Here is a 27765-nt window from a genome sequence, read left to right as displayed (position 1 = left end):
TCAAATAGTATTACTAAGGGATGTGTGTATGCTACATAAAGTGAGTTGCCTTGGTGCAACGAACTTAGGAATAGACAATGTGTGTGTATAAATATGGATATATACACACACTATATATGACAGGCTTTCCTTGAAAAGCTACAGTCTCCGTAGTGATGCCTTCAGCATTATGAATGCCCTCAGACCCTCTGTGTGAGAGGTGAGATAGTTGCGTCTGGTAAGTGTATATATCCAGCATCTCTTCAAAAGAAAATGCAAAGATGTTAACCAGTGCTAGAGCTTAATCTAAGCACTTGGTCAAGAAATGCGTTAAGTAAAATGTACAAGGGTGTAGAGTCAAAATTTCAAAGTTGTGTTTGTGCTAGAGGTTTTATTTAATCACAGACTAACTTTTTGATGTGTTAAGGAATATGTTAAGCTTTAGGCTTACGCTTTGGTGAAAATGAAGGAACTTCAGTAATTCTTTTAAAAGCCTAATTGTTTTTTTACTTATGTACTTCAACTGTCATAGTGCTATTGGAATTGTGACAGACTCTTAGGGGTTGACTGCATGGTTATATCAGCATTTAATACCAGTTGTACAGGTATCCTAGGCATTTGTGTGTATATATATATATATTTACAGACTAGGCTCTATATACTAAACTCCTTATTGAAAATACTCAAAATTTTTAGATTGAAGAAATTAAGCAAGCACTGAGAATGAAAAAAGATGAAGAAATGGACAGACAGAAGAAAATACACACTACTCAGGAGATAATAGAGACGTGGAAGAATGAGCTGAACACAATGGCAGTATGTGAGAATCTTCAGCCACAGATTGATGCTATTAATAATGAGCTGAAAAAATTACAAGAAGAAAGGACAAATATTGATAGTGATATCAGTGACCTAAGAGCAGAGAAAAGGAATCAAGAGAGAGAAGAGAAAAGTAAGTTACTTGGGTTTTTGTTTGTTGCTTTATTTTACTGTGTTAATGGCTGTACAGAATCTACTTTTCCGGCTGTAGTGAAATAATTTCAGGTGTTTACCTCAAGCCTCATAGTTGGCATATGTGTATAGCAGTCCTCTCTCCTGTTTTATTAAAAGTAGCAGATAAGACTTTCAAAATAGAATGAGAATATTCAAAAGTAACAATTGACCTTAAAACTATTCTCCAAAAAATTAGTGTTTCTGATCTCAGGTAAGGGGACTCCTTTTGGGTGTGTAGTTAGTAGGATGCAAAAATAAAAGCAGTTTTCTTTCAAGAGGCAGTTTTTACAATTATCTCTGTAATAAATCATGGCCAGGCTTCGCAAATGAAGATTTGTGAAGGGTTCCACCCACGTTTTTTACAAGCGTGCTGGTGGCTAAAAAGGCCAATACGAGACAGGCACGTCCGGTTGCAAAAGGCACAGCAGAAAGACTCCTTAGGTGGTATGTTCTGCAAGGCACGATTCTTCCTGTGTTGTCTTTTCTTCTCGAGAGCAATCCTGTGTGCTTTCTCAAAGGAAGCAGCAGCGTTATAGATGGTGTGTCTCGAGGCCTCCCAACTGGAGGCCAGAGTAGATCAGTTATGTTGATCAATATGGCCAAGGCTGAGATGTTGTTTCAGGGAGTCCTTGTATCTTCTCTTTGGGGCTCCTCTCTTGCAGCAGCCGGTGGCAAGTTCACCACAAAGCACGATCTTAGGGAGGCAGTGGTCCTTCATCCTGTAGACGTGCCCTACCCAACACAGCTGTGTTCTCAGCAACATGGCCTCAATACTTGTGACTGCTGCTTGTTCTAGAACAGATGTATTGGTCACATAATCTGACCAGTGGATGTTTAGGATTGTACAGAGACAGCATTGATGGAAACGTTCTAGGAGTTGCAGGTGGTGGTGGTAGATGACCCATGATTCAGATCCATATAAGAGAGTAGACAGCACTATAGCTTTGTAAACACTGATCTTTGTACTTCAAGTGTTTATTTCGCCATACTCTTTAATAAATAGAGATATATATTTATCTCTACATTAGCTACTGATGCATTTGTCCTTTCTAGATGAACTTTAGGTAACCTTAATTACAGAAAGCTTCTTTAGCCTAGGATTTACAATTATTTCTTTCTGAGAAACAAAATTCAAAAACAATACCTTATCAGGTAGGAGATGTTGGATATATTCCTCAGTGAATTTAGCTCATTTGCACATACCCATATGTCTGGCAGTTAACTTGTCATAGAATCCAAGAAGAAACTGAGGTACAGTGAGTCCGAGAGATCTCAGGAGGGAGACACTATGTATTTTCTCTTGAGCAGCACAGAAACTATTTGATCTGTTTCTGCTGACTAGCGCACAGAATCTACTGTCACACATTTTGTTTTTTCCAAGCATGAAATAACACACAGGTATTCATGTTACTAGTCCCACTGCTTCTTTTCTCTTGGGATGTTATGTTCTATCACTGTATTTAAAAAACAGTCTTGAAGAAATATACTTTCGGGATGAAATGCCTGTACTTCTACTGTACTACCACATTTTGTTTTTCTTAAAGTTTTAACTTTATTTTAGTCTTTAAGCCTTAATAGTTCTTAACATTTCTTTAAGCAGTGTCTCAATTCTGGAAAGAGAAACTTAGTTCTTAGCATTTACTAACAACCTTCTTTTTGGAGTAGCACAGTCAATAAATACTGGAAAATGCTAGTTACAGTGTGTGCTTGCTAGGGGACTCTGTTGTGTGCTTGCTAGGGGACTCTGTTGTGTGCTTGCTAGGGGACTCTGTTGTGTGCTTGCTAGGGGACTCTGTTGTGTGCTTGCTAGGGGACTCTGTTGTGTGCTTGCTAGGGGACTCTGTTGTGTGCTTGCTAGGGGACTCTGTTGTGTGCTTGCTAGGGGACTCTGTTGTGTGCTTGCTAGGGGACTCTGTTGTGTGCTTGCTAGGGGACTCTGTTGTGTGCTTGCTAGGGGACTCTGTTGTGTGCTTGCTAGGGGACTCTGTTGTGTGCTTGCTAGGGGACTCTGTTGTGTGCTTGCTAGGGGACTCTGTTGTGTGCTTGCTAGGGGACTCTGTTGTGTGCTTGCTAGGGGACTCTGTTGTGTGCTTGCTAGGGGACTCTGTTGTGTGCTTGCTAGGGGACTCTGTTGTGTGCTTGCTAGGGGACTCTGTTGTGTGCTTGCTAGGGGACTCTGTTGTGTGCTTGCTAGGGGACTCTGTTGTGTGCTTGCTAGGGGACTCTGTTGTGTGCTTGCTAGGGGACTCTGTTGTGTGCTTGCTAGGGGACTCTGTTGAAGAAACTATCTTAAATTACAGGAATAATTGATCACCTTGGAAAACTTAATAATATAATGAAAATGAAGGAGGAGAACCTCAGAGGGAGATTCCTGGACACATACTCTGCTCTTACGTGGCTAAGAAAGAACAAAGACAAGTTTAAAAAAAAAGTTTACGAACCCATGATGCTTGAAGTAAGAAAATTTACTTGCATATCACTGAGTAGTTAATGGTTAGATTATTTATGTGTTGCAAGACTTGGAGAACAACTTTAAAAACTTTTAAGACACACCTTGGAATGTCCTGCCAAGTACATGCAGGATACATTAGCATGATGAACTATTTGTAATTGTAATTCATAGGCAATACTGTGGTTCTCAACATTGAATAAGATGGGATGGTTCCTTCCCTCCTCAAGAAAGTGTCTATTGCAGATTTCCTCTAAGGTGCATCCAGTTATTTAGACTTCAGTAGTTCTTACTTGATGCTTGGTATTGGAATTGAATATCTCCACTTATAGCACAACCTGCTCAGCTATGGTTACATGTCTGTGATCCCCAGGTATCTTTTTGGTTTGCTTTACACAGCCAGCTACAGACAGAGACATGTGATCCATCCCTAGTTTTGGTTTGGTTTGACAGATGCTGTACTAGATAGGAATAGCAGGAATAAATTTTCAAAGAGGATATAGATTTATTTTTTTTTTAGTGTATTACTCAATCACTATCCCAGCATCTTGCTATATATGCCCCATGTAATGTGAAGAGGATGAGTGCACTTCTCATCAGAATTGCAAGCTTATTTAATAGTGTATTGCTGCAATTTAAATAAGTATATTAGAATATTTGTATATCAATTCTTACATTTTGTACATGCACTAGGACTATTCAATGTTACTTTTTTTTAGTATAGAATCCCAAGAATTTCAATTCTTCCTGGAAGACCACATCAAGTTAATTTTACAAATGCTTTGATAGGATGCCTTTGCTTTAAGGTCACGTTACATACTGTAACATCCATTGATGTCTAAATTTTTCTTGGTATTGTAGTTCAACCCCAGACAACACCAAGCCCCACGCAGCAGCTGCTTGCTCACTCTCCCCCCCCAGCAGGATCAGGGAAGGAATCAGAAGGGTAAAAGCCTAAAGACTCATGGGTTGAGATGAAGATAGTTTAATAGGGAGACCAAAAGCTGCACACACAAGCAAGGCAAAATAAGGAATTAATTCACTGCCTCCTGTGGGCAGGGAGGTGTTCAGCCTTCAGGAGAGCATGACCCCATCACATCTAATGGTGACTTGGTGTCCTGGTTTCAGCCAAGGACAGGGTTAATTTTTTGCAATAGCTGAGAGAAGGTGTGGCTGAGGGGCCAGACCCTAATGTTGTTGATCCCACCTCATGTCACTACCAGGGGTGGGGAAAAAGGGACTTTCTCTGTTTCTGAGAGGAAGAGTGTCCCTTTCCAGTCAGGAGGAAGGGTGGTGGGGAAGAGTAGGCTTTCTGTGTAAATGGTCTCTTACACCTTCTGTAATTAATACTGAGGGTGTTACTGTTCATTTTCTTATCTTATGGCTGTTCACATAAATTGTTTGTTTTTCAACCTCTGATTTTCAACTTTTGTACCTCCAATTCTCAATTCCATCCTGTGGGAGCTGAAAAGGGAAGGGAAAGTGAGGAGTGAGTGGCAGCATAGTTTTAGTGGGACTACTAAATTGGAGAATACTGTTTCTAAACCACAACACTTAGGAAGATAAAACACCATTTATCCAAATGTCCCCCTTTCCTCCTCCTTCCCCCTACTTTTTATGCTTTGTGTGCTTTCACATGGTATGGAGCATCCCTTTGGTCAGTTAGGGTCAGCTGTCCTAGCCATGTCTCCTCCCAGTCTCCCACTTTGGTCACCAGTGTGGCAGTACGAAGAGCAGAAAAGGTCTTGGCTCTGTGTAAGCCCTGCTGAGCAATAACAAAAACATCTCAGTATTATGAACCCTGTTCAGCATAAATCCAAAACAGTGCCCCATACTAGCCACTGTGAAGTAAATTAACTCTACCCCAACCAAAACCAGCATACTTGGTATATAAGTTAGTCTCATGTACTTAAAAATTTTAGCTTTCAAATTGCTTTTAACTGTACCCAGCCTTTGGCTGACTTGAGGTTATTAAATTGTGTAGGTCTGTCTAATTTTGCCTTTGCGTGTTATGGAAAGTGATATAATGTCTAATTACTAGTGAGAGTTAACTGAAAAGTACATTAACATTTCAGATATGACAAACTTCATCTGTTGAACATGGATTTTTTTTTTTTTTTTAAATAATTCAAAGACAATTCAGCCAGTCTCAAAATCTGTCTGGGTCGTGGTTCACTTTTCTCTACTTGTAGTTGATCTTCACGGTATCCAATTAAGGGGAACTCTATACGAATAGTTTGTGGAGTGTGGTGTTTTCTGCTTGTTAATTCCTCAGCTTGATTGTTTCTGAACCCTGAGAAAGCTTTAGTAGTACTGGAGCAAGGCCATTAGACATCAGATGGGGGTGGTTGCAATTGTAAGGATAGGGTGGAGCAGAAGAGGGAGTGGTGGTATGGAGAGAGGTGGTAGCTTTGGGTGTACTGAAGAAGGATATGGATGGCTAAAAACTAAGCACAATGACCTATGACTTACAGTAGATTTCTTCCCAAGAGAATGGGTTGCAAAAAAGGCAGAGGATATGTTTTTAAAGACATTTTCTTTGTTTTCATTAAATGTAGGCATGCATATAATCTTGATTATTTAAAATGTTTTTTGGGGTGATACGTCCAATTGTATTAAATCACTTTCTCATTATCTTTTTTTATTAGATCAATCCAAGAGACAGTAGACATGCTAAATATATTGAAAACCACATTTCAAGCGATGACATGAGGGCTTTTGTTTTTGAGAGTCAAGAAGATATGGAAGTGTTTCTTGTAGAGGCAAGTTGGCACTCATTTTAAAAATCGATTAAATACTGATGTAGGAACCTTAAACTTTGGAGTTTACCAAGTAAATATTAAGTTTCGATTGGAACAATAGCTAATGCAAAGTGTTTAAAGGTTTTCTTCTGGATTAAGGTTTTCTTAATCAGTAAGATTTTTTTTAAATCTTAGAGTAACATTCCGTAGAGGAATGCAGAAATATTAAGAATATCTTTTTAGAAATACCTTCTTGTCTTTTTTGACTAGGTGATAATTGCTAAATATAAAATACTGTGTACAAGAAAACGGGCCAGAGTGGGGATCTACAAATTGAGTACCAAGATTTTGCAGTGCCTTCTCACGAAAGAGACAAGAGAGCATCTTCTGTGAGATGCAATGGTCCAAGTTAAAAATCAGGCTTGTATTTTCTTAGTACTGCTCCTTCCTGAATCATAGAGGAGATTGTTCCTTTTGAAAGCCAGGTAGATGATGCAGGAGGAAAAAGCCATAAGATATGGTGTTAAACTGTCATAATGGTTCCTATCTACTGTCCGCAGAATAGTGTGCTCAATGACAAACTGTCCTTCAATGTTTGAAGACCTTCACAGGTCTGCCCTTCACAGAAGCTAGTAATTTTTATATACATGAACGATAGTGGTGATATCTGAGATTCTGAGGGCTTGTCTTGCCTGCAGGTTGTGGAACCCATTGCAAGGCTGCTTTAACTAGCTAAACTGATGTTTCATTTATAGCCGCAGTCTTTTCTGCGCTGTTAGGGTTAGGTTTTTCAACATGTTTGCAGTCAGTGGTCTACCATTCTCTGTGCAAAATGGCTATACAGCTTGAGACCATGGGCTTCCTTATTGCATCCAGATTAACTGTTCAGATTTTGTTTTCCTGTAGTGCATAATACTTAGAGACATTAACAGAGTTTGCTTTTAGAGAACTTGGTTATACCTGAGCCAGAGTGTATTTGTGGGGGTTCTTCCAGAGGTCATCAGTTTAAAAGAATTCTGATGCTGTAAATTGATAATAAATACTTTATTTTCATGTGGTGAATTTTTCTGGTCTTCTTTACCAAATCTAATATAGATACGTGATCATCAGAAACTAAGAGTGAATGCTGTATGCGCACCTGCTGCATCATGTGCTGAAAACCTCCCTTCAAGACCTATTGAGGAATTACAGTATGTATCAGATTGTATTGGGGGGAATGGTTTTAAATGCAATTGTTTTTTGCTGTTGCTATATATTAGAATTTTCTGTGCAAATCAGATTTTTGGACCAGTTCAGTTCTGGGTTAGCGGGACTTCTTTCTGACTTAGTAACTTCAACTTACTTACCTGCTAAATTTGATTTCTGATGGGTGCTTATTTTTCCTTTTTTTCAGCCAATATGGATTTTTCTCATATTTACGAGAGTTATTTGATGCTCCTCGTCCTGTGATGAGTTATCTTTGTTACCAATATCATGTTCATGAAGTTCCTGTGGGAACAGAGAAGACCAGAGACATGATTGAAAAGGTGAAGTATCTGAAGTAGCACAAACACCTATAGTCTAGAGTTTTATTGTGGAAATTTTTTGGCAAGTTAATCTGGAGAAAGCAAAAAAATTGCTTTAGTGATTTTATTTCTCCTTTTATTTGTCCTTTAGAAGTGGGAACAGTTCATTATAGGCTAATATACTGCAAGACATTTTAACAAATTCAATTATTTTAATACAGTACTTCACAGGAGGTTAAATCTGTCTTTCACCTGTATGCTGTTCCAAGTCAGTGTCCTGGTTTGGGCCAAAGACAGAGTTAATTTTTTGCAGTAGACAAGAGGGGGATGCAGCTCAGTAATCAGTCTGCCAGGCCCCTAGTATTTATATTTCAACTGTTGCCCTCCCCTTACCACAGAGGCTTCATTCATTTGGCTGCTTCATTGCAGCATTTCACGGTTGTGGATAACCTGGGAGACTGTCCATGGTTCAGTCCACCCCTCCATCACGAGTTCACCTGCATGTTGTATCTCTTCCCTGATGACTTAAGAGGTCATGGACCATACCCCCTCAGCCATGCCCTTTCTTGGCTATGGCAGAAAATTAACCCTCTATTGACTGAAACAAGGACAGTTGTCAACCAGAGTCTGAGTGGTAAATCAAACACTCTCTTTACTGAACCAAATCAAGGGAATACAGCTGGTGCTGTGTATATAAACTGAACAAAATTTTTGGTCAGATTTATCTTATCCTGTGGAGGCTTTTTGCTGTTTTCTGGTTTACTGGACATTTTATGTCTTTATATCTTTTTGAAGTACTGTGTTACCTTGCATTATTAGAAATAACCAAAGATTTACCATATCCTTTTTGATATGAGTAATTTAAAAGTAGCAACTAGTATTTTTATATCTCCTTATTTCTCCAGAAGCATTTACTTGACTGAAGATAATGCATTACAGAGCACTTTATGGCTTCATCTTTTAGTTTCTTGAGTACTTTATTTCTGTGTTATGCAGGCTATACCTATAAGGTGTCAATGCATCTGCAGCCAGTACAATCCTTCTTCATGATACAATACAAATATTAACAGTTGCTTCTGGTATCTGTAATATAGTAATAGTCATAACCTGTTTAACTGCTGTATGACAGTAACAGTTAACAGTTCTTTGCTCACCAGTCTGAATTACAAGTATAATGCTGCATTAAACATAGCATCATCTTTTTGCAAAGCTTGTTAGCAAGTCAGAGTCTTGCATAAACTGAAGTTTTTTTACTGTGGATTTTAGTTTATTTGTTGTTCTGAAAAGCATTGCCTTAAGCAATGCTTTTGTCAGATCAATATTTTTGTGTGTTTTTTAGGTCATACGAGAAACCAAATTTAGGCAAATATACACAGCGGAAGAAAGATATATTATTAAAGTATCTTCTTATACAAATCGAACCCTCTCTACTAACACATTCCTGAGGGCAGCACAGTTTCTCAGTGGTTCTGTGGATACAGATGAAAGAAGGCAGTTGGAAAGCCAACAACAGGTAGGAATTTATCTCTGTGCTGTATATGTTGTGAACTACTACCCATTTTACTATACAATAAGAGGAGCATACTTGCATGTTGTTAGTATGGTATATTTGTAGTAAGAATGCTGGTAGTGGTGTGTGTTCTTTTATTTCAGGACATCAATAACATGTCGAAGGCATTGGATATGCGTTTGGCTACGTTGTTTGAGAGACAGAAACATCTGGAACACAGAGACAATGAGCTCAGGCAACAGAAGAAGGACCTTTTAGAGAGAGGAAACAGAAGGAGACAATTGGAATCAAAAATAGCTTTGAAGTATGATAGGTAGGTAACAAGCCATATTATCTTATGCAAAATGAACATTTTAATAACGAAGTTATTTTTGCCACCTTCTTACTACAGTGTGCTTTTACAAAGTAACCAGTGGCTGAGCATCAGATAACAGGTGATAATCAAGACAAGTAAGGTGTTTAGAAGTTAAGATTTAAGGCAGTATCTAAGACCAGGTAACAGTGTTCCAGATGGTTTCCTGTAATAAAATCATAGGATTCCAGTTTGAATAATTCCATACAGTGACCCCTAATATTACCATATTCATCTGTTTTAGTGGTACATATCTAGATAATACCATAATGTACATAAATGGTGCTAAGTAAGTGTGTCAGGGTTTGAGTTGGACTTAATTGTCCATAGCATTTTTCATAACATTATTTTGTTTTGTGGGCCTCTGCAATTAGTTCTTCCGTTATGCTCTGTCTTAAGGCAGAATCTGGGCATGGCTGAGGAGGTATTTCATTTAAGCTCACACTCCCAGAAGCAGTAGACAACACTGACATCCAGTCTCAGTCTTTTCAGCTTTAGACCACTGTCATTCATTGACCATGTGCAGTACTGAACAGAGAAAAAAATCACTCTCATCCTGCCTGTGCTTCTACTCATACAACCAAGGACTGTATTTGCTACCCAGGCACACTGCCCGCTCATGCACAGCTCACTGTTCCACCATACCCCAAGTCCTTCACTGTGAACTTTGCTGCAGTCAGTCTGTCCTGAGCCTGTATCACTGCCAGACCAGCCTGCTTCTCAATGCATTTGATTAATCAAATATTGATTCCTCCCATAGTTTAAGACAGCTGGAACAAGATGCTATTGATGTAGAGAAGGAATCTCAACTGGCGAATCTAAAGATCAAAGAAATAAATAAACAGAAAGCAGAACTCGTTACTGAGTTTATGTATCTCACAAAGGTATGTATTTGTATCTTGGTATGTGTTCCACTTTTATTCACGGAGTTCACAGAATATTCTGAGTTGGAAGGGACTCACAAGGATCAGTAAATCCAACTCTTAGGTGAATGGTCCATCCAGGGACTGAAACCACAACCTTGCTTTATTAGCACCATGCTTTAATCAGCTGAGCTAATCTCACAATAATAGGAAAAGTCCAATTCTTTTAGTTTAAGTAGGAGACATGCAGTATTTGCATGCATTCCTGTAAATGTTTGAGCTAGTTTTCTTCAAGAGAAAGTTCTTTTGAAGGTTTTATGAACTTGAACTTGTTCATCTGTCATTGATCTGTAGATCATTTGCTTGTGTTGATGGAGAGTCTGTGACTGAAGTCTTAACAATCCATGGTTTGATTCAGTAAATACAGGAATGAACTCTGTAACTGTTTCATCCAGTATGTTTTCTGAATACTTCCTAACTCTAAAATTTTTCTTCCGCTCTAGTTCATCATCTCCCTTTTTTTTCTGTTCTTGTTTTTACTGAGAAAAGAATAGTCATTAGTTATGTGAAAAAGTGACCTGAGTGTCTGTGACTGTGGAAAATGTCAAGGATAGGAAAGATACTCAGGTCTCAGGCTCCAATGTCATAAGGCTTTTCTTTAACTCAAGAAACAGTCTGGACTTAACTTGTTGGATTAGCTTAAGCCTGCAAGTCCTAGTGATGGAAGATGCTGTAAGGTGAATTTTCTTGGGTGATTTTTTTGGGGGGGGTGGGGTGGGGAGGACTGGTGGGGTTTGGATGGTTTGTTTTAGTAACTAGAAGACATTTAGTTCCAAGGAATCCGCTTGTACACTCAGCAAGAAATGGTCCTGTTCTTGCAACCGCTTTGAGCATGTCTGTTTTCCCTTTGCCATCACTTACTAACATCGAAACATGTTCTTGCTTACCCCTGAAAAGAGCTGAGTGTTACCTTTGAAGCGAGGATGATTTCTAAATATTTCATTTGCTGATGTTTATATAATACAGAAAAAAATACTCCAGATGGATGGGTTGTTTCTGTTTGTTGATAGGTGTGGACTTGGCAACGATGGCATTGTTTCAGAGATCACCTTTGGGTCAGCCAGCCACAGTAGTTTGGAAATGCCAAAGAATGGCAGAAGGCACCTGCCATGTTAAAAGTATTACTTAAACTGTAGATTACTTCACAGAAATTACAGAACTTGTGAAGCTAGTAACAGTGCTGAAAAGTAACTTCTCAAAACTTGTGCAATGTGCTGCTGTTGTAAAGTGCAGCTGAAGTTGTTTACTGAGTGCTGTATGACCTGCCTGAAGAATGTCTCTTAAATTCTTTTTCACCCAGTACAGGAAAACAGATCTGACACATACTGTGTATTTCTCAGAATACCAGGAGTGTAGGGGAGGATGGATGGTATTTGCCTGAAATAGTTATTGATTGCAAAAAGGATTTATTTCAACTGTGTGTTAACTCAATTTTCACACATGGTGTGCTGTAGCAAATACATGCTAGTACATACTGAAAAGAAGAAAATGGTCTGGTACAAGGAAGATATTTCATTATATGTTTCATCACAATAGTTGAAATCCATACATATCTAGTTGTTCCCGAGCCAAACTTCATGAATGCTTCCAAAGTTGAGTCTTTGTATTTTCTTTATTAGGTTCTGTAGTTATACTAGCTGTAAGTTATTAAAGTGAGAAAAACTTCAGTAGTTGTATGTTTCAGACATACTCATTTCTGCCACAGAGGGAAATTTAAAATAGACAGGATTTGTGTGTGTATGTGAATGGTAATATGATCTCTTTTTTTAGAAGAGTTTGTGAGTCAACTAGAGAGACAGGCTGCATGTGTACTTACACAAACACACACGGCAGAGTGTACCTGGCACGTACCTAATACATATCAATACTTTACAGCCAGTTGACAGAAACAGCCATGTTCCATAGTTACAGATTCTGGCACTGCTTTTAGATGTAGTTCTGTTTGTGCTGTTGTTACTGAATAATCTTAAGGCTTTCCATTTTTTTTATCTCCCTTTTTAAATTTTTTTTTCAGTTTGCATTTCTGATAGTTGTTTTTAAGCTGTTTAAGAGAATTGGAAATAGACATTTTCCGATGTCCAAGTTCACACTACAGAAATTCAGATATCAAACCTTGTCAGATCATGGCTCATTGTGGTCAGAAGCTAACACACTCAAATCTTCATCTTGTAGGTCCTCTATGTTGACAGCTGAAACCTTGTCCTCCCTTTCATTAAGGGAGAGGATTCTTTTGTATTTATAAGCCAATCATTAAAAAAAAAAAAAAGAGAGAAACTGGTGTTCTCAATGCCCCATAAATTAAAGTTTGAAGATACCCTTCAAGCAGCCAAGAATCTGTTGCTGATTTTGAAGCCTCTAGATCATTCCTGAGGCCGACTTTTTTAAAGAAACAAGCGTTTTAATGTCAACACTGTCAAATCAGGTTCTGGAAATCACTGAAGCCTGTTAAGAAGCTTCCCAAATAGAGCCTCCTTCTGTTTTCAGACACTTTTCCAGTTAAGAAACAAGACACTGGAGTCACTGTACATCTGTCAATCACCTTGTGTTGTCATTAAGAGATGTATATATCTTCGTGTTTATTTTTTGACCTCCTTTCATCTCTATGTGTGACATATGGTGGCCACCAAAATCCACCATGACGTCCACCAAATTCTGTCTCTGAGAAACACTTGAAGCTGCCTTGGCTTTTCTTACGTTTCACATATGGTGAAGGGAAAGAGAATGTGGGGTTTTTTGATGTAAAATTGTTTGGTTGAAAGTGATGTGTGTGTGTGTGTATACGCATATTTAGAGATGAAAATATTTGGTGACTGTACATCTTGAAGAACTTGGGTCACCAATAAGTCACCTTTTTCATTGAATTTGACAGCAGTGTTGATGAGCCGAACACAGTGTGAGATTGTGTGTTATGACTAAAAAAATTGGATAATTTCTGAAGCCCGATAGTGATTATATTGGTTTTGAGTCTCTGGTGGAAAAAAAATTATCTGTTCTGTTTTCTTTGTAGGATATCATTCCACTGAGCATCCTCAAAGGGGTTTTGACTCTTCGAAGGAGTAAGGTGATTGCTGAGAAGACCAAACTAGAATCAGAGTATAAACCAGGAACTGTGCAGCTAAAAGCTGCAGAGGTAAAGACTTCTATGAATACTGGGATATCTACTATGACATCGTCTTATGTGCAAGTTCAAAAGGATGCTTTTCTGTCTTTGCTTAGGAGTGGGTATTAGTACTGCTAAATATTTAGCCTTGATTTCTGTAGTTTGACTTCAAGACAGATAAGCTGCTGTGAAAATGTACCCAAACAGTCATACCCTGGATCTTTTTGTTGAAATACATCGTGTGTGTAAAAACGCTAGCTGTCACTTGGAAGTATTATTTTTCTTCTGAGTCTGTCCATGGACAAGTAGCTCTGACCCATGTGGGAAATACCAACTCAAGATGAACCAGAAAGTGCAGCAGCAGAACAGAACTATTTTACCTTTCTTTCATAGCTCATTGTCTTGTGCTGTAATTAAATGCCTTTTTTTGCGGACAGAAAGGAGGATGTATGGCCCTTGTATTGATCATATTAAGGAAGCTTTGCTGTGTTCAGGTAAAAAGACAGTTTCTGAGGAATTAGTTCTGCAGGCAGATATTCTTTTCGAAGAGTAGAGGATGCTGTGATGCTCATGGATTGCTGCATAGAGGTCAATTTTTGTATTTGTGTAGTGGTACAAGCTTTAAGTGCTCTGGGGAGTAAACTATGAAAGCAAAGAGAGGTAAGTTTTCTGTTTTCTTTACCTGTAACCTACTGCTAATTCAATTGGATTAATAAAAATAAGAACTGGAAAGTGGTTCAGAAGGTAAGTGATAGTTATTTTGCATGGATATGGATACATACTTCCAAAAAGAATGACCTTGGCATGTCTTTAGAAAACCACTTGAGGTTATGGTTTCCGTCACTTGCAGGAAAACTGGGCAGAGGAGAGCTTCCTAAGAGGAGCAAAGAGTGACTTGAAGACATAGACAAGTCCAGCATGTTATTTGGAAAACGGCTGTTGCATCAGTTCTCACATGTGATGCACCTTTTATTCGGAGTTTATCAAAATCCAATGCAAGTGACTATTGCTAGAGCTCAATAAGGAGTAAGAATATATTACAAAGCCATGTGAGCAGTGTGTATTTTCACTGGGAAATGTATTTAATGTTTTTAGTTGTCTCCGCCCACATCTTCATCATTTTAGAGAGAAGCTTGGGCTGGTACATAGTTAGATGTCTGGTCAGCTTAGTAGACAGTACTTGTGAGGTAAATGTTCTGATAGTTTTTAAACAAAAATTGCCTCCTTCGCTAGAGAAGAGGTGTTTGAGTCAGGTGGGATCCCATTACTTGTCGTTACTGGGTTATATTCAACCCCATCACTAGAAGAAATCATATCAGTGCTTTATTTTTGATGGTTGACTCAATGAACATTAAAACAAATAAAACCCTAAAATTAGTAATCACAGTGGTTAGAATTTCTAGAAGTGCACCTGCTCTGGAGGAAAACTCCTCTGAGTGTTCAAGTGCATCTTAATTTTTCATGTACATGGAAATCCAAAGCTATACTTCCCCGTATGCTGTGTAAGTGTAGAAGACCCTTCTAGAAGATTTTACCATGAGGAGATTAGGGTTTTTTTGCTTGAGGTTTTATAGTACCTGAGTAAATATCTAACAGAGATTTGAACCAGACAGAAACCCCACTTTAGACATCTAAGTGGAAACCTTTTTTGAGGTCTCTGCAGTAGGACAATGTGGAGAGATAGGTTGTTTGTTACTTCATTTTTTTTAACAATTTAAGTGGAAAGGCTCAAAAAGGACATGTTTTTGAACAAGTCCAGTTAGCAACAACAGATTTAAGGCGTTTTTATTCTATCACTACGGTTCAAGTGAGATATAGTGATATCTTACCTTTGTATTTAATTTATTTAATGAGCCTGGGAAGTAAAACCTGTGTTTGTGACCCATACTGAACATTAAGGAGGATTGTTAGCCCTATTTGCTCATTAGGTAATTGCCACAGTTTCCTGCACGTTTGTTTATGATGGTTGTTTGAAAGTCTTGCTAATTGACTTGCTTTGTTCATTTATGGGCATGGGTTCAAACAAATTCATGAGAAGTCCTTCACTACTGCTAGCTCTGTTTTCTTTAACCAGCTTCTTATTTTGCATAAAACCAATTGCAGTACTGATGAGTGCAACAGAATAGGAGTTACTTGTGCATACAGAATAGAATTGGTTTCTGCTCTTTGGTAGAATCCTTTATGGAAGCTGTAATTGCAGCTCTAGTGCAGAACTTTCCTGAAGTACATGGATACAGCTATTTACAAGCTGATTCTTATGCCGTTGGCTGAAACAAATTTGAAGTTTTCTCTAGACTTACCATTTTTTATGGTAGCATCTCTGTTCAAAATGGCAATTCTTAGACCTGCTCTTTTTATCTATGATTGTTTTATTGAAGCACCTTCAGGAAATCAACAGGAACCTTACCATTCTGTTTAGCATGTGGCCAAGACAGTAAACTGGCAAAGCTGAATGAAAATTGAAACAACCTGTTGTTGAACTGTCAGTGCATTTATTCTGGTACACGCTTCATAATCACATCCAATGTCTATTTCTTTCCAGTCTTTCTGTTGAATACTGAAGTTTCCACTGCCAAACATGTATTTTCCTCTTCCCTGAAGAATTTTATTTGGCTTGGATCAGGCATATTCCATGTTGAATCTACTTGGCATTTGCAGTGCCTAGAGATCACCTTGAACTCTTATTCCATGCAGCTCTGCAGGGCTTGAAGTGGAAGCTTTAGGTACAATTGAGAGTTGAGATTACCCACTTCAAATGATTCAGAATTGACTTGAGCTCTGGAAATGGTCAAACACATAAGTATAAAATCAATGCTGCTTATATAAAAAAGTATGGGTGCTGCTGACTGTATCCTTTGCCTTCATGATCATGAAGTCAAACACATTTCACATTAAGCCTTTAAGGCTTTGAATTTCTGGGTCCCATTTTAATTTAGGACTTTGTAAAACATTCCTAAATTTTTTTTATTTAATGTATTATGTGACATATGCAGATATCCAATGCAATGTAAGTGTTGTGCTGTATAGGTTTGTTTATGCCAATTCAGTGTAATATAAGATCTTGGCTGTAAACAGAAAAAGCAACATCTTCCCTTTACTGTTTTATCTGTACGGCTCTAATGCCAGTCCTTCTTGCCACTCCTGTGACATTACCCTCCTTCTCTGCAGTAGACTTCATGAAGTCTTCATAAAAGACCTTAAAAAGGTCTTGTTTTCCTCAACCTTTCTGAAAAACAGTGTAGAAAAATACAGTGTGTTTATGGAGACTGTAAAGTGCTTATCTCTAAAGCAAAATATAGTGCTTGGTGTGGAGAAGAGGGGAAGAACAGGATTTTTGATTTGATACATGTTGAGAAGAGCAGCCCTAATTCTTGAGTGTGAGAACTCCGTGGATGATCACTCACAGTCACATCTACTACTACTACTTCTGTTGTATTTAATGAATAAGGACTGATTAAATTGCCAGAAAGTAATGAGAGTTGCTATCAGTGTCTGCGTCCTGTATTTCAAAATAAGTGTTTCTCTAACTGCATAATCTCCAAAGGAAAGCTTTGAAATTTTTTCACCACTGGAGGGCTCCCATATTTAACTGAGGTACACAACAACAATAATTGGAAAGATAAAGCTCTCATAAATATAAGAATATAACTAAATATTCCAAACTGTCAGAAGAAAGCACTGAAGGAAAATACTGTGCATATGGATTTTTGAACTAGAATTTTATGCCTCTGAAAAAAGTGGAAATAATGTATTCCTGCAGTGTACTGGTCAATTGAAAAGATGGAATGTATGTGTAATCACTGAGCAAATGTATAGTAAATTAACACTGGTTAAAATCTACCAGTATGTTTGTAGTCCTTTTCCCTTCTGAGCGTAGGCGTCTCCCAGCTGTCTCACAGTGGTGCTCACCTGAGCTGGTAGGCTGTAGTGAGCAATCACTCCCAAACACTGCAGGCTCAGCAATTGGAAGCAGAAGCATTCCACATACAGAGAGATGAGTGAGTGCGATTGCTGGGGTCAGGTAGAGAGAGATACTGCAGACTTTCCAAATTCTTTTGCCTGAATACTGCTTATTTGACATAATCTTTAGCTTGGTGTTTTGTGAAGGTACCATATTTTATGTACTGTATTTTAACTGCTGTAAATGACTGTTGACATACCATTGCATTGTAACAGTCATGGGCTGAGTTAGCTGCTTACCTATAGTAAGTTCCAAAGAGTTTAACCTTGAGACCACTGTGAAACCAGAACCATACCTGCATTTCAAATACTTTTAAGCACTAGTTTAAAAATAGTGTGTGTTTCTTTTGTGTTTTTCTAGCTCTATTACAGAGGTAGAATATGAAACAACAAATTAGGTACTTCTGATTGTGTAATGATGATGTTTACCTGGTAAAATGTCAGCTGAAATAATCATTCAGTGTACATCATGTCCACTGTGCTTTCCTAATGAGATAAATACATTTAAATGTGACCTAATATAAGGCTCACAACAGTTGTGTTTTGGCTTATAGGTAACTTCCTGTAAAATAGTCTATTTTGAGGCATCTATTAAATCTACATGCACACTTGTTTAGTTGAGAGAAAATAAATTTACCTGTGTTAGAAGAATTTGCTTTTGACAGTTTACCTTGGCATCTGTTGACTTGGAGCAGAGAGGTATAATGAGTTCTGTTTGTTGAAACAAATTTTTTCAATATTCTAACATTCAGTCTGATTTCACTTCTACTTTATATGTGGTTTGTTGCCAGTGTGCTAGTGTCATCTCTAGAAATTCATAATAAAATTTAAAAATAAGGTGTATTTTTTAAAATATCTTTAACATTTCTGACAGCAATGGTTTCATGAACTGGATGATAAGAAGCGAGTTCTTTATGAGAACTGCAAGGAGCTGATGAAGCAAGCTCAACAGGTCTGCAAATTGAGTCCAGATCAAGATTTTCCAAGAGAATTGCAAAGCGTATGTACAAAAACAAATCTCCACATCTGTCTTATATGTATAACTTCTGCAAAGAGTATTCTTTATATTAGAGAGCTCCCAGTAAAGGATCATGTGTATTTCTTTTATTGTCACTTAACCTTTTAAAGAACCTTTAAATAGTGCTGGAATACCCTCTGACTATCACTTTGTTTTGTGCACAGGGGAGAGAAAATTTGATCTGAGATTTTAATTAAAATCCATAGTATTTTGTTCACAGAAATAATTAGAGGCTGTATTTGTCTAGCTTCCTTCTCTGTCCAAAGTAGTTTGTAAAGGGAATTTTGCTGTGTTTAATTTTGAATATGCAACATCCTGGTTAAAAGTAATAGAATACTTTATGGTTTATTCAGTTTCTTTTTAGAAAATGTGAGTCCTGTATTAGTATTGCTTTGTAACACTTGCATCTTTTCTCTTGTAGAGTTTTCAGGCTCTTCCAAACACACTGGAGGAAATTGATGCTCTTCTGAATGAAGAGAAGACCAGGGCCTCCTGTTTCACAGGCCTGAATGCTTCAGTATGTTCAGTGCTTACCTTCTACTCACTCTTCCTCCCCCTCTGCTTGCACTGTACTTGCTTTCCACTCTGTGCTACATCCCTTGGTATAGGTATAAAAAGCTAGACAGCAGGAACAATGTGCTGTAAATGCCAGATTCTGCATCTATTCAAATTTTAAGTAGGTTGTTCCAAGAGAACAGTGTGTTCTGTGCCTTTTAAAAAAAAAGTGAAAGAGGTAATGCTTTACAATTTCTTTGCTTTAAAGCTAGAAATGTTTAGTGTGCAGTGCAATAGTGTATATAATTGTATTTGAACATTATCAGTGCAGTGTGATATTATTACAGTAAAGGTTAGAATTGGGAAACGTTTTGTTGATTACCTTTTTTTTTATTATGGCAGGTTGTTGAAGAATACAATAAGCAAACACAAGAAATACAGCAGTTGACAAAATATCTAGAGGAAAAGAAAAATGAATTGAATAACTATAGGCAAAACATTTCACAGGTAATAGCTCAAGTTATCACTTTAGTATCATTATAATCTTATTTCATTATACATTTTAGAACAAATGTATGTACAGAAATAAAGGGTAACATTTCAAATTGTCTTGAGTGTAAACTGAGATGTGAGCTTCCCTAATCATGATGTTTCTTTAAATGCTATCTTTAAGGGAAAATTCAGTTTTTGAACTGGTTTTACATGGGTTTGTCTTTTAGGTCAAAGAAAGGTGGTTAAACCTCTTGAAAGGCATGATTGAACAAATTAATGCTAAGTTCAGTAAGTTCTTTAGTTCTATGCAGTGTGTTGGTGAAGTTGATCTTCATGTGGAAAATGAGGTAAGATTTATTTTTCATATGGAAGAATAACATTTTTTTGCATCATCTTTTGTCCCTTTATTGCTAGAGGAAAGTAACAAGTGGTCATTTGGAGATGTTATTTTTAAAAAATAATGAACTTTTACTGAACACTTTGTGTACTGAACTTACTTACCAGTCTGATTTGAAGAAAATTGGGTTTTTATCCAGATAGATAGGACTTCACGTCTTGACTTGTGGAATAGGCTTGCAACTTACAGAGCTTGGTTAGAAGCTGTAACTCAGATTTATGAAATTAATGATTTGATTCTGCATTTTCAGCTGATTTGTGTTCCTCTGTTATCATCTATATCTACTATTATTAGGTGTTGATTTCTTTCTACATGTAGTTTCTACTGGAGTGTGCTGGCATTTTGTCTGTTCTGGAAGCAGCAGTCATTGGGCCCATCCTGTTATGCTTTCAGTAGGGTTTACCTCTGAAGAGTTTAAAGCATCAGTAGAATTTAGGGAGAAATAGTAAGCGCAGTGAACAGAAAAGAAGTTGGATATTTTGTTTTAAATTGATCTCTCTAGTGATGATTTCAAAACTTACATGTGTTAATGCATAGACTCCACAATAGTGAAAATTAAGACTTAAGCTTTTCTTTTTTTTGCTATTGTAAATTAACTCAAGCAGCTTTTTTAAAAATATTTGAAGTGGCAGCTATTACTCGGGGCAGAATAGTGTCCGAGAAGGCTCTGTATATGAACTGCATAAAAAATGGAGACTAGTGTGAAACAGTAGGACATTAAAACATGGACTTTTCTGGTCTTTTGATAGTTACCTGCAGAGTCAGATCTATTTTACACAAAACTATCTTTTAGATAAAAGTAAGTTGGCAGTGAGAACACAGAAGGAACATTAAAGCAGTTCAAAAGCAAAAGGAGTCTGGACTGTCTTTCTGAGTATCTTCTTTGGAAGGTCTTGCTTTTCTATAGCAAAGATGTCACAAGTAGTTTTAAGAGGTTAGCCAGTGGTATTGTGCCAGTGAGTAAAACTTCCTTGCTCAGGGGGATCAGTGGCAAAAATGCAGAAAGGTAGATAATCTGTTCCTGAGCTTGGATTCCTTACCCTTTGCTGCAGCAGGGTCTTTTGCCTGACCTGTAGATATAAAGAGAAACACTCTTGAGGTAGAATTATCTTTTCTTAGAAATATTTGTGTGACGCTGAAGTTCAAACCTCTGTTAGCCTGCCTTGCAGGCTACTTGAGATCTGTTGATGTCCTTGGTGACAGTAATAGGAGGAATCTTGGACATTGGGAGAGATTTCACAGAAAGGGAGACTAGACATTGGAACTACCTGCCTAAGGAGGTGGTCTAGTTGACATGGTGGTGTTCAGTAATAAGGTGGACTCTATTATCTCAGAGGTCTTTTCCAACAAAATTGATTCTGTGATTCTGAATCTGTGATACTGTGTGGAACACTTCACTGGGTTCTTCCTTGATGTCCTAGCACAAGCCTCAGTGAACATTTTGACTTTCCTTGGCTAGCAGTGATAACCCTCACATTCCTTGATTTCCCCACGGGGAGTTTTGAGCATCGTTCTTGTCAGGTCTTGAACATCTTGTCAGTTGTAGAAACTGGCATTCCAAATAGTCTGGCAACAAAGGCCTGACTTTCTGACACCATCATGACTGTGTTGGAGGGTAAATCTTTCTTACTCAAAGTTTTGCTAGCCTGTACCTTGTTCACTTTCCTGAGCCTAGCTTCAGTCTGTGCAAATGGATCTAAGATTATAGTGGGTCTAGAGACCTGAGATCCTAGTTTTTATTTCTCCTTACACGAAGTTGTGATCAGAACAACTGAACACAACTTCAGAAATATTAATGAGTACTCTGAAGATTTCATTTTTCTCTGAATCATGTATTTCCTTGCATGATACTTCTTTTGAATCACATCTGTTACCTGACACCTTTGCATTGACTCAGGCTGCTGACCAGTGTCACTTTACTGTTAAAGAAAAGCCAGGATTGGAATCTTTGTGTGTGGTTTTCCTGTGTTAAGGATGAAAAGAAAATTGCTGTGGTGAATTTTGGACTGCTTGCACTTGAAGAGGTTCAGATGGGATCTTAACCTACACACCACCATCACTCCTTTGTTCAATTTGGTAGTACCATGTACCCTAATGCCCTAATTTTTTTTCTGATTAATGGGATTTATAGGGACATTGTTTTCTTCTTTTTCTAACCAAGATTTTTTTTCCTACTGATGTTCTGAATGTGTATGAAACCTTTCTTACCAGGGATTCAGAAATGAACAGATCATTGTCATGGGGAAGGAGTGTTGTTGAAGTATATATATGAGATTTAAGGAAAATAGATGAAACAGAATTAATATATTGATTTTAAGTTGAAACTGAGTAGTTTGTAGACCCTTGTAGAATATTTGTCATAAATTTCTTCAATTTGCATGTAATTATAAAATAAGCTGTATTACGAAGAAAATGAGTCCGACGGGTACTGGCTTTTACAGGAGGAGTACGACAAGTATGGGATTCGCATTAGAGTCAAATTCCGCAGTGGCACTGAACTTCATGAATTGACTCCATATCATCAGAGTGGAGGTGAGAAGAGTGTTTCCACTATGTTATACCTGATGGCTCTACAAGAACTCAACACATGTCCTTTCAGGATTGTTGATGAAATAAATCAGGTGAGGATCAATAGTGCAGTATCGAACTTATTACATACAGGTGCTTATGACACAGTGAAGAGAACAGTTTTGGTGTTTTTTTTCCCCTTTTAGGGAATGGATCCAGTGAATGAGAGAAGAGTTTTTCAAATGGTTGTCGAAACTGCTTGTAAAAAAAAGGCATCTCAGTACTTCCTCATTACACCAAAGGTGCGTGGCAGAAAATGAAATGAAAAATTTAGTGTAGGAGATTTAAGATTTGTGTGATAATACCTCTATAAACACACTGTATAACTTAGCTCTGTTTTACCTAAGGACTTCATATTAAAGGGTAACTGAGAGGATTTGTCCATTTTAAGGACAGTCCTGGCAAGAATTGAGGCAACTTAGACCAAGGCTCATGTCCTCAAAAAACCATTCAGTGGAAGTATCATATGTTAACCACCAGTGGCTAGGGTTACCATGGAACAAGGCCTCTAGCTAACACAATTCAAACTGTAGAAAAGACCAATTTCCAAACAAGTCAGATGATGATACTGGAGGAGGAGCAGGCTAGTGCTGCTGATGTCTGAAGAACTAGAAGAGGCCCATATTAATAGAGGAAAACTATTCAAGTAATAATCTGAGACACAGAAGCTGAGAAAAGGTGAGAGCGAGACTCCAAGAGTGCTTAATTGTACTCTTCTGTTAAAATAAAAATATTAAAAGATAATTGACTTACTAAGTGATGTGGCGATCTGATGCCAAGGCTTGAAAGGACTAAGGTAAGTACAGTTCACCCATACCTTTAACAGAAACTAATGGTATTGAACTAGTGAAGGTTATATGTGCACCAGGGAGACAAGCAGTCAGTAGTGGGCTGGTTTTTATTAAGATACCGGGTCTGCACCCTGTTACTCACTGTTTTAGAAAATCTGGCTGGTTTATGCTATTATTTTCTGTACATAACAGTTGAAGGGTCTGAGTAAAGCCACCTTAACAGCATTTACCTGACTGAAAGTGGGTGGAAGGTGGGTGCTGCTTGTTCCTTCTGATCTTGCTGTATACTTGCCTCCACACAGTTTCATGGTTTCCTGACCACATTACTTCTCTATTGTTCTCTGTGTTACCCACTCTCTTTTATCTTCTTGAGATTCCCTTCCTTATTGGATCAGCTTTTCTGTGCTCTTTCCTGCTTTGAGAAGGAACAGAATGATTTAGATGTTGAAAAAAATAGAGATAGCTCAACTAACTATAATGCTTCCCAAATCTAGGAAACTGTAGAAAATGACTGTCTGGGGTTCAGAGTTGTGTTCTGTTCTAAAAGTTGTGCTCATTGTCAAATTACTAAGAATAGAGACGGGGAAATGGGAGTTGTGCAGAGCTAACCAGAAGGAAAAGAATAAAAATAAAACGGGTAAAAAAATCTCAGAAGCATTATTCAGCAACAAAAGACAGTGCTATGAAGAGGTGGCTGAAGGTATTACATCTTTCTGGCTACCCCTTCTTTCCACTCCCCACAAACAGGTGATGGCCACAGCAAAGTTGTAATGGCCTGTCACAAGAAACATCAGTGAGAGAGCACGTCATGTACAGATTTTAGCCCATAACAGTGTTTGAGTGGGCACATCAAAGAATCATTGAAAGGCTGCACAGGGCAGGCTGAGGAGAAAGCCAGACTGCTGTTGCAGTGCCTTACCTGCAGTTCTGAGCCTGTGCTGTATGTTACCACTTCCTAGAAAGCAAGGATGTAATCACGTACTAGGAAGTGTGACTGATTGCCATTCTAAGGTAAATTCTATGAATGTACCCAGTGGATACAGGGAAAACTGTGACCCTTTTTTTGTTGACACCTTCCCCAGCTATATTTTTAAGCAAGCTATAGGTGGGAAGGGGTATAAACTAGTATGCAGTAAAGTTGATTAGGAAAATTGTATTCTGTAATTAATGGTCAAATGAGTAGATGAACTGAGTGTATTCCGTAGAAGTGGATTTGAAAATCAGTATTTTTAATAAGAATCTGTGCTGAAACAAATTACGTTTGTTAAACGTATGAATTATCACCATGTTGGGAGTTAATCCTTTTTTGGCTGTAAAGCAAGATTAGAATTCTAAACAATCTTAGGTATCTTTAATTGAAAACAGGATTCATTTCAGCACAGACAAGCATAAAATTTGGTACTTAACTGGGAAAAATCAAAAACAGCATCTGGTCTGAGGCCTAAATGACTGGGGAGACAAGTTACTGTGGATAATAAGTTGAGCATCAGTTACAGGTAAATCGCTAAACATCATCCTCACCACTGCACATAACCCTACAGCTTGCATGACATCTGTCTCCTGGGCTTGTGCCTGCAAGATTTGGATTGTGGTAAGTGTCCAGCTTTGGCTGTGACCTTCAGAAAAGTAGTTTGGGGGGGCTGGAGTTAGTCCAGAAGACAGCAGAGCAACTTTTAAGTAGTTTTGATTGAGTTTCCGCTAATGACAATTGCTTAGCTTAGAGGAGCACAAGGCTAAAGAGAGACATAATAATTGTACCCAAGTAAATCTACTTCCTATCCTGCCCTAGGAAAAAAAAAAGGAAAACCAACTGTTACTCTCTCCCTCTTGTGGATACAGAAAAAAGTACTGAAATGGTTTCTTCCAATAAGAATAGTGACACATGGAAATTGCCTGAAGAATGAGTGGAGTCTCTTTGAGGTGGTTTCTAGGAACAAATGTACATCATCTGTCAGAAAGGCTATAATTCTGCCATATTGACCTTTTGAGATCTAAGGTCTCATGTAGACTTCCCTTTTTAGAAAATGGGAAACATGTACCTATTTTGACTTTGGGGTTTGTGTTTTTCACTAGCTCCTGTGGAATCTCACTTACAGTGACAAGATGACTGTGCTGTTTGTCTACAGTGGACCTTTTATGGTGGAGTCAAAAAAATGGAACACAAAGTATTTCATGAAGCGACGACGTCGACTTTCAAGGATGGCTGAACAGTGTATAGCTACAGATACGTAGCTATATATATAAAATGTTTCTGTAGAAACATATATATATAAATGTTTACATATATAAAATGTTTCTGCAGACCTTTTTTGAAACATTTGGCTTTCAAGACTCCAGAAGTTGTCAAAGAGGAGAACCTGCAAAGAATTGATAGTTAAGGACGTGAATCTTAAAATTTACACAGATTTGAAGTGCATGATTTCTTTTTGAAGCCTATCATAGTGGTCACTTTCTCTGAAGAACTTGCTTTTTCTCAATGATAGGTTTAAATAAAAAAGGAAATTTCTTGTATTTTTCTGGGTTTTTTTTCAGTAATGCAGCATTAGAAGTACAGTTAATTTTTCTAGGTTATGCTGGACTAATTCTATTACCGTTGTTTTTTGGAGTCTGGTTTTTTTTCCCCAAAAATTGCAATTAGCTTTTGGTAAATAGTCTTCATTTACCACAGATATGGATGTTATCTGAAGTTCCCCTATTGAAATGTAACCTTTTTTAATTAGTTCAGATGATCTATAGGGAGAGAAAGATTTGTAAGTAGCTGAGCACTGGTTTTTATTTTGCGAAAATACACCTGAACTTAATATAAAGAATATGGTTCTATGAATGTATTACTGTTGAGTAAATACTTTATAATCATTATTTATCATTTTTGACATAATGTTTCATTTTGTAGTCCTCAAGGGATAAGGTCACAAAATCACAAATATTTGACAGAAGAGCTAAAAGAGTGTGGAAACTTGAGCTCTGGTTCAGGGTTCGGGTTGGTCAGCAGAGTATCCTCAACATAATTAAAATTGCAGGTCTGTCTGTCTGTCCAGTGTATTGCAGGGTCTTTGTTTTATATGTGTTCTTTGATAGACAAAATACTTCGCTCCTTGTAACCCTGAACTTTTAAGGTGGTTGTTTTGTTATGTTTTTCATTTTTATTTTTAGGGAGTTGTAAAAACAGACATTCTGTTTAGTCTCTGAGCATCAATGTATGAAAAGTGCAATTTGCTTTCAGTGTCTAAATAAGTGAAACTACTTACATGAACATGTGTTAAGACTTGGTTCTTCTGTGACTAGAGAGCACTATCTGTTCTTAATGCTGTCATGTTAGAACTTCGTGGGATTTCTTTTTTGATTTCAGTTCCTTTCTCATGTTTCAAACTGAGGTAGGAAATAGAAGTGACTTATTTCAAGAGGATGACACTTCAGATCCTGTCTCAGAAAATTACCTCTTGTGGATACATGGCTGCCACACTGCACAAGTGAAGAGGTGTTTGATTTTTCCTTGAAGCCATTGATCACAGGTGCTGATTTCATTGTATCTTACTGCAATCTTAATACAATACTGTCATTCATATTAACTTACCCTAGGCAGTGTAATGAGCTGCAAAACTACCACTGTCATGGTACTAACAAATAGATCTTCAGTGTCCAGCAGCTCTCCTACCTGAGGCCTCTGGGGGAGGTCTGTATATGGAAGCAGCCGTTGCTGTTTGCAGTGGGCTGCACAACATGGCTGTGGCCTCCCATACACTGGGTCCTGTTAACCACCTGCTGATTTGTGTGAGAGGTGCATCCAGAGACCTTCTGGTGTAAAAGGGAGCCTTTTGAACTTGAAAATCCACATGGAGTTGCCAAATGTAGCTGCAGTATTACAGAGCATTCTCTACCAGCTAACAGGGCCCTTCTGTGCTGCCAGCTTCCTCATGCTTTGCTACTGACATTCAGCTCTTGCTATAAAAACCCGTGGAATTGATTTCAATGTAACTTTGAGGAGGGGAGAATGAGTGGGAGTTAAGGTTAAATATACATGTGATATCCAACTTTCCCTGCTGACTAGACAGGACCTCTCAAAAATGTAGAAGTGGAAAGACCCCAAATAGTCTAAACAGTTGATGTATAAATTGAGCTTTCTCAAAAAATAGGTGCTCTGTTTAGACCAGCTGAAGACTAGGGCAAAGATCTTCTTCCACCACCATCTGCAGTTCTAACAAACATCTGTCTCTGCTTATGTATTGCAACAGAGAGAAAGAGCATGGAAATTGTGACTTACTGAGAAATAAAAAGATCTTGGGGGAAAAAAAAGCATTTAATACAACACGTACTTGTGCAGGTACATTATTGTTATTTAGGAGAGATTGCTTAGTCAAAACAACAAACTACAATGAGGAGAGACCCTTGCACCACTACACTGCTTTTAACATGCTTAGATGAAGCTTAGTTTTGTACTGGAAATAAAAGAAATGTGTCCTGACAAAGTTGGTCCTGACTGGAAACATCTGTT

At 37.9% G+C, this 27765-nt stretch overlaps 1 protein-coding gene across 2 annotated transcripts in view; it reads left to right on the top strand.

Moving 5' to 3' along the window:
* Positions 1–27555, top strand: part of SMC5 (structural maintenance of chromosomes 5) — a 44563-nt gene extending 17008 nt beyond the window's left edge. For both annotated transcript variants that reach the window (XM_018086000.2, XM_018086001.1), the window contains 16 exons: positions 676–931; positions 3273–3427; positions 6070–6183; positions 7258–7352; positions 7556–7688; positions 9007–9180; positions 9321–9490; positions 10290–10413; positions 13460–13582; positions 18387–18512; positions 18952–19047; positions 19428–19532; positions 19745–19864; positions 22356–22535; positions 22629–22724; positions 25347–27555. In XM_018086000.2, coding sequence (XP_017941489.1) covers positions 676–931; positions 3273–3427; positions 6070–6183; positions 7258–7352; positions 7556–7688; positions 9007–9180; positions 9321–9490; positions 10290–10413; positions 13460–13582; positions 18387–18512; positions 18952–19047; positions 19428–19532; positions 19745–19864; positions 22356–22535; positions 22629–22724; positions 25347–25505 — 2226 coding nt within the window. In that variant the 3' untranslated portion in view covers positions 25506–27555. The remainder of the gene's footprint in view (positions 1–675; positions 932–3272; positions 3428–6069; positions 6184–7257; positions 7353–7555; positions 7689–9006; positions 9181–9320; positions 9491–10289; positions 10414–13459; positions 13583–18386; positions 18513–18951; positions 19048–19427; positions 19533–19744; positions 19865–22355; positions 22536–22628; positions 22725–25346) is intronic.
* The last annotated feature ends 210 nt before the right edge of the window (positions 27556–27765 follow it).

The sequence above is a fragment of the Manacus vitellinus genome, unplaced genomic scaffold (genome assembly GCF_001715985.3).
Source record: "Manacus vitellinus isolate BGI_N305 unplaced genomic scaffold, ASM171598v3 scaffold_9_pilon, whole genome shotgun sequence".
Classification (NCBI taxonomy): Eukaryota; Metazoa; Chordata; class Aves; order Passeriformes; family Pipridae; genus Manacus; species Manacus vitellinus.
This window is presented reverse-complemented; position numbering and strand designations above follow the sequence as displayed.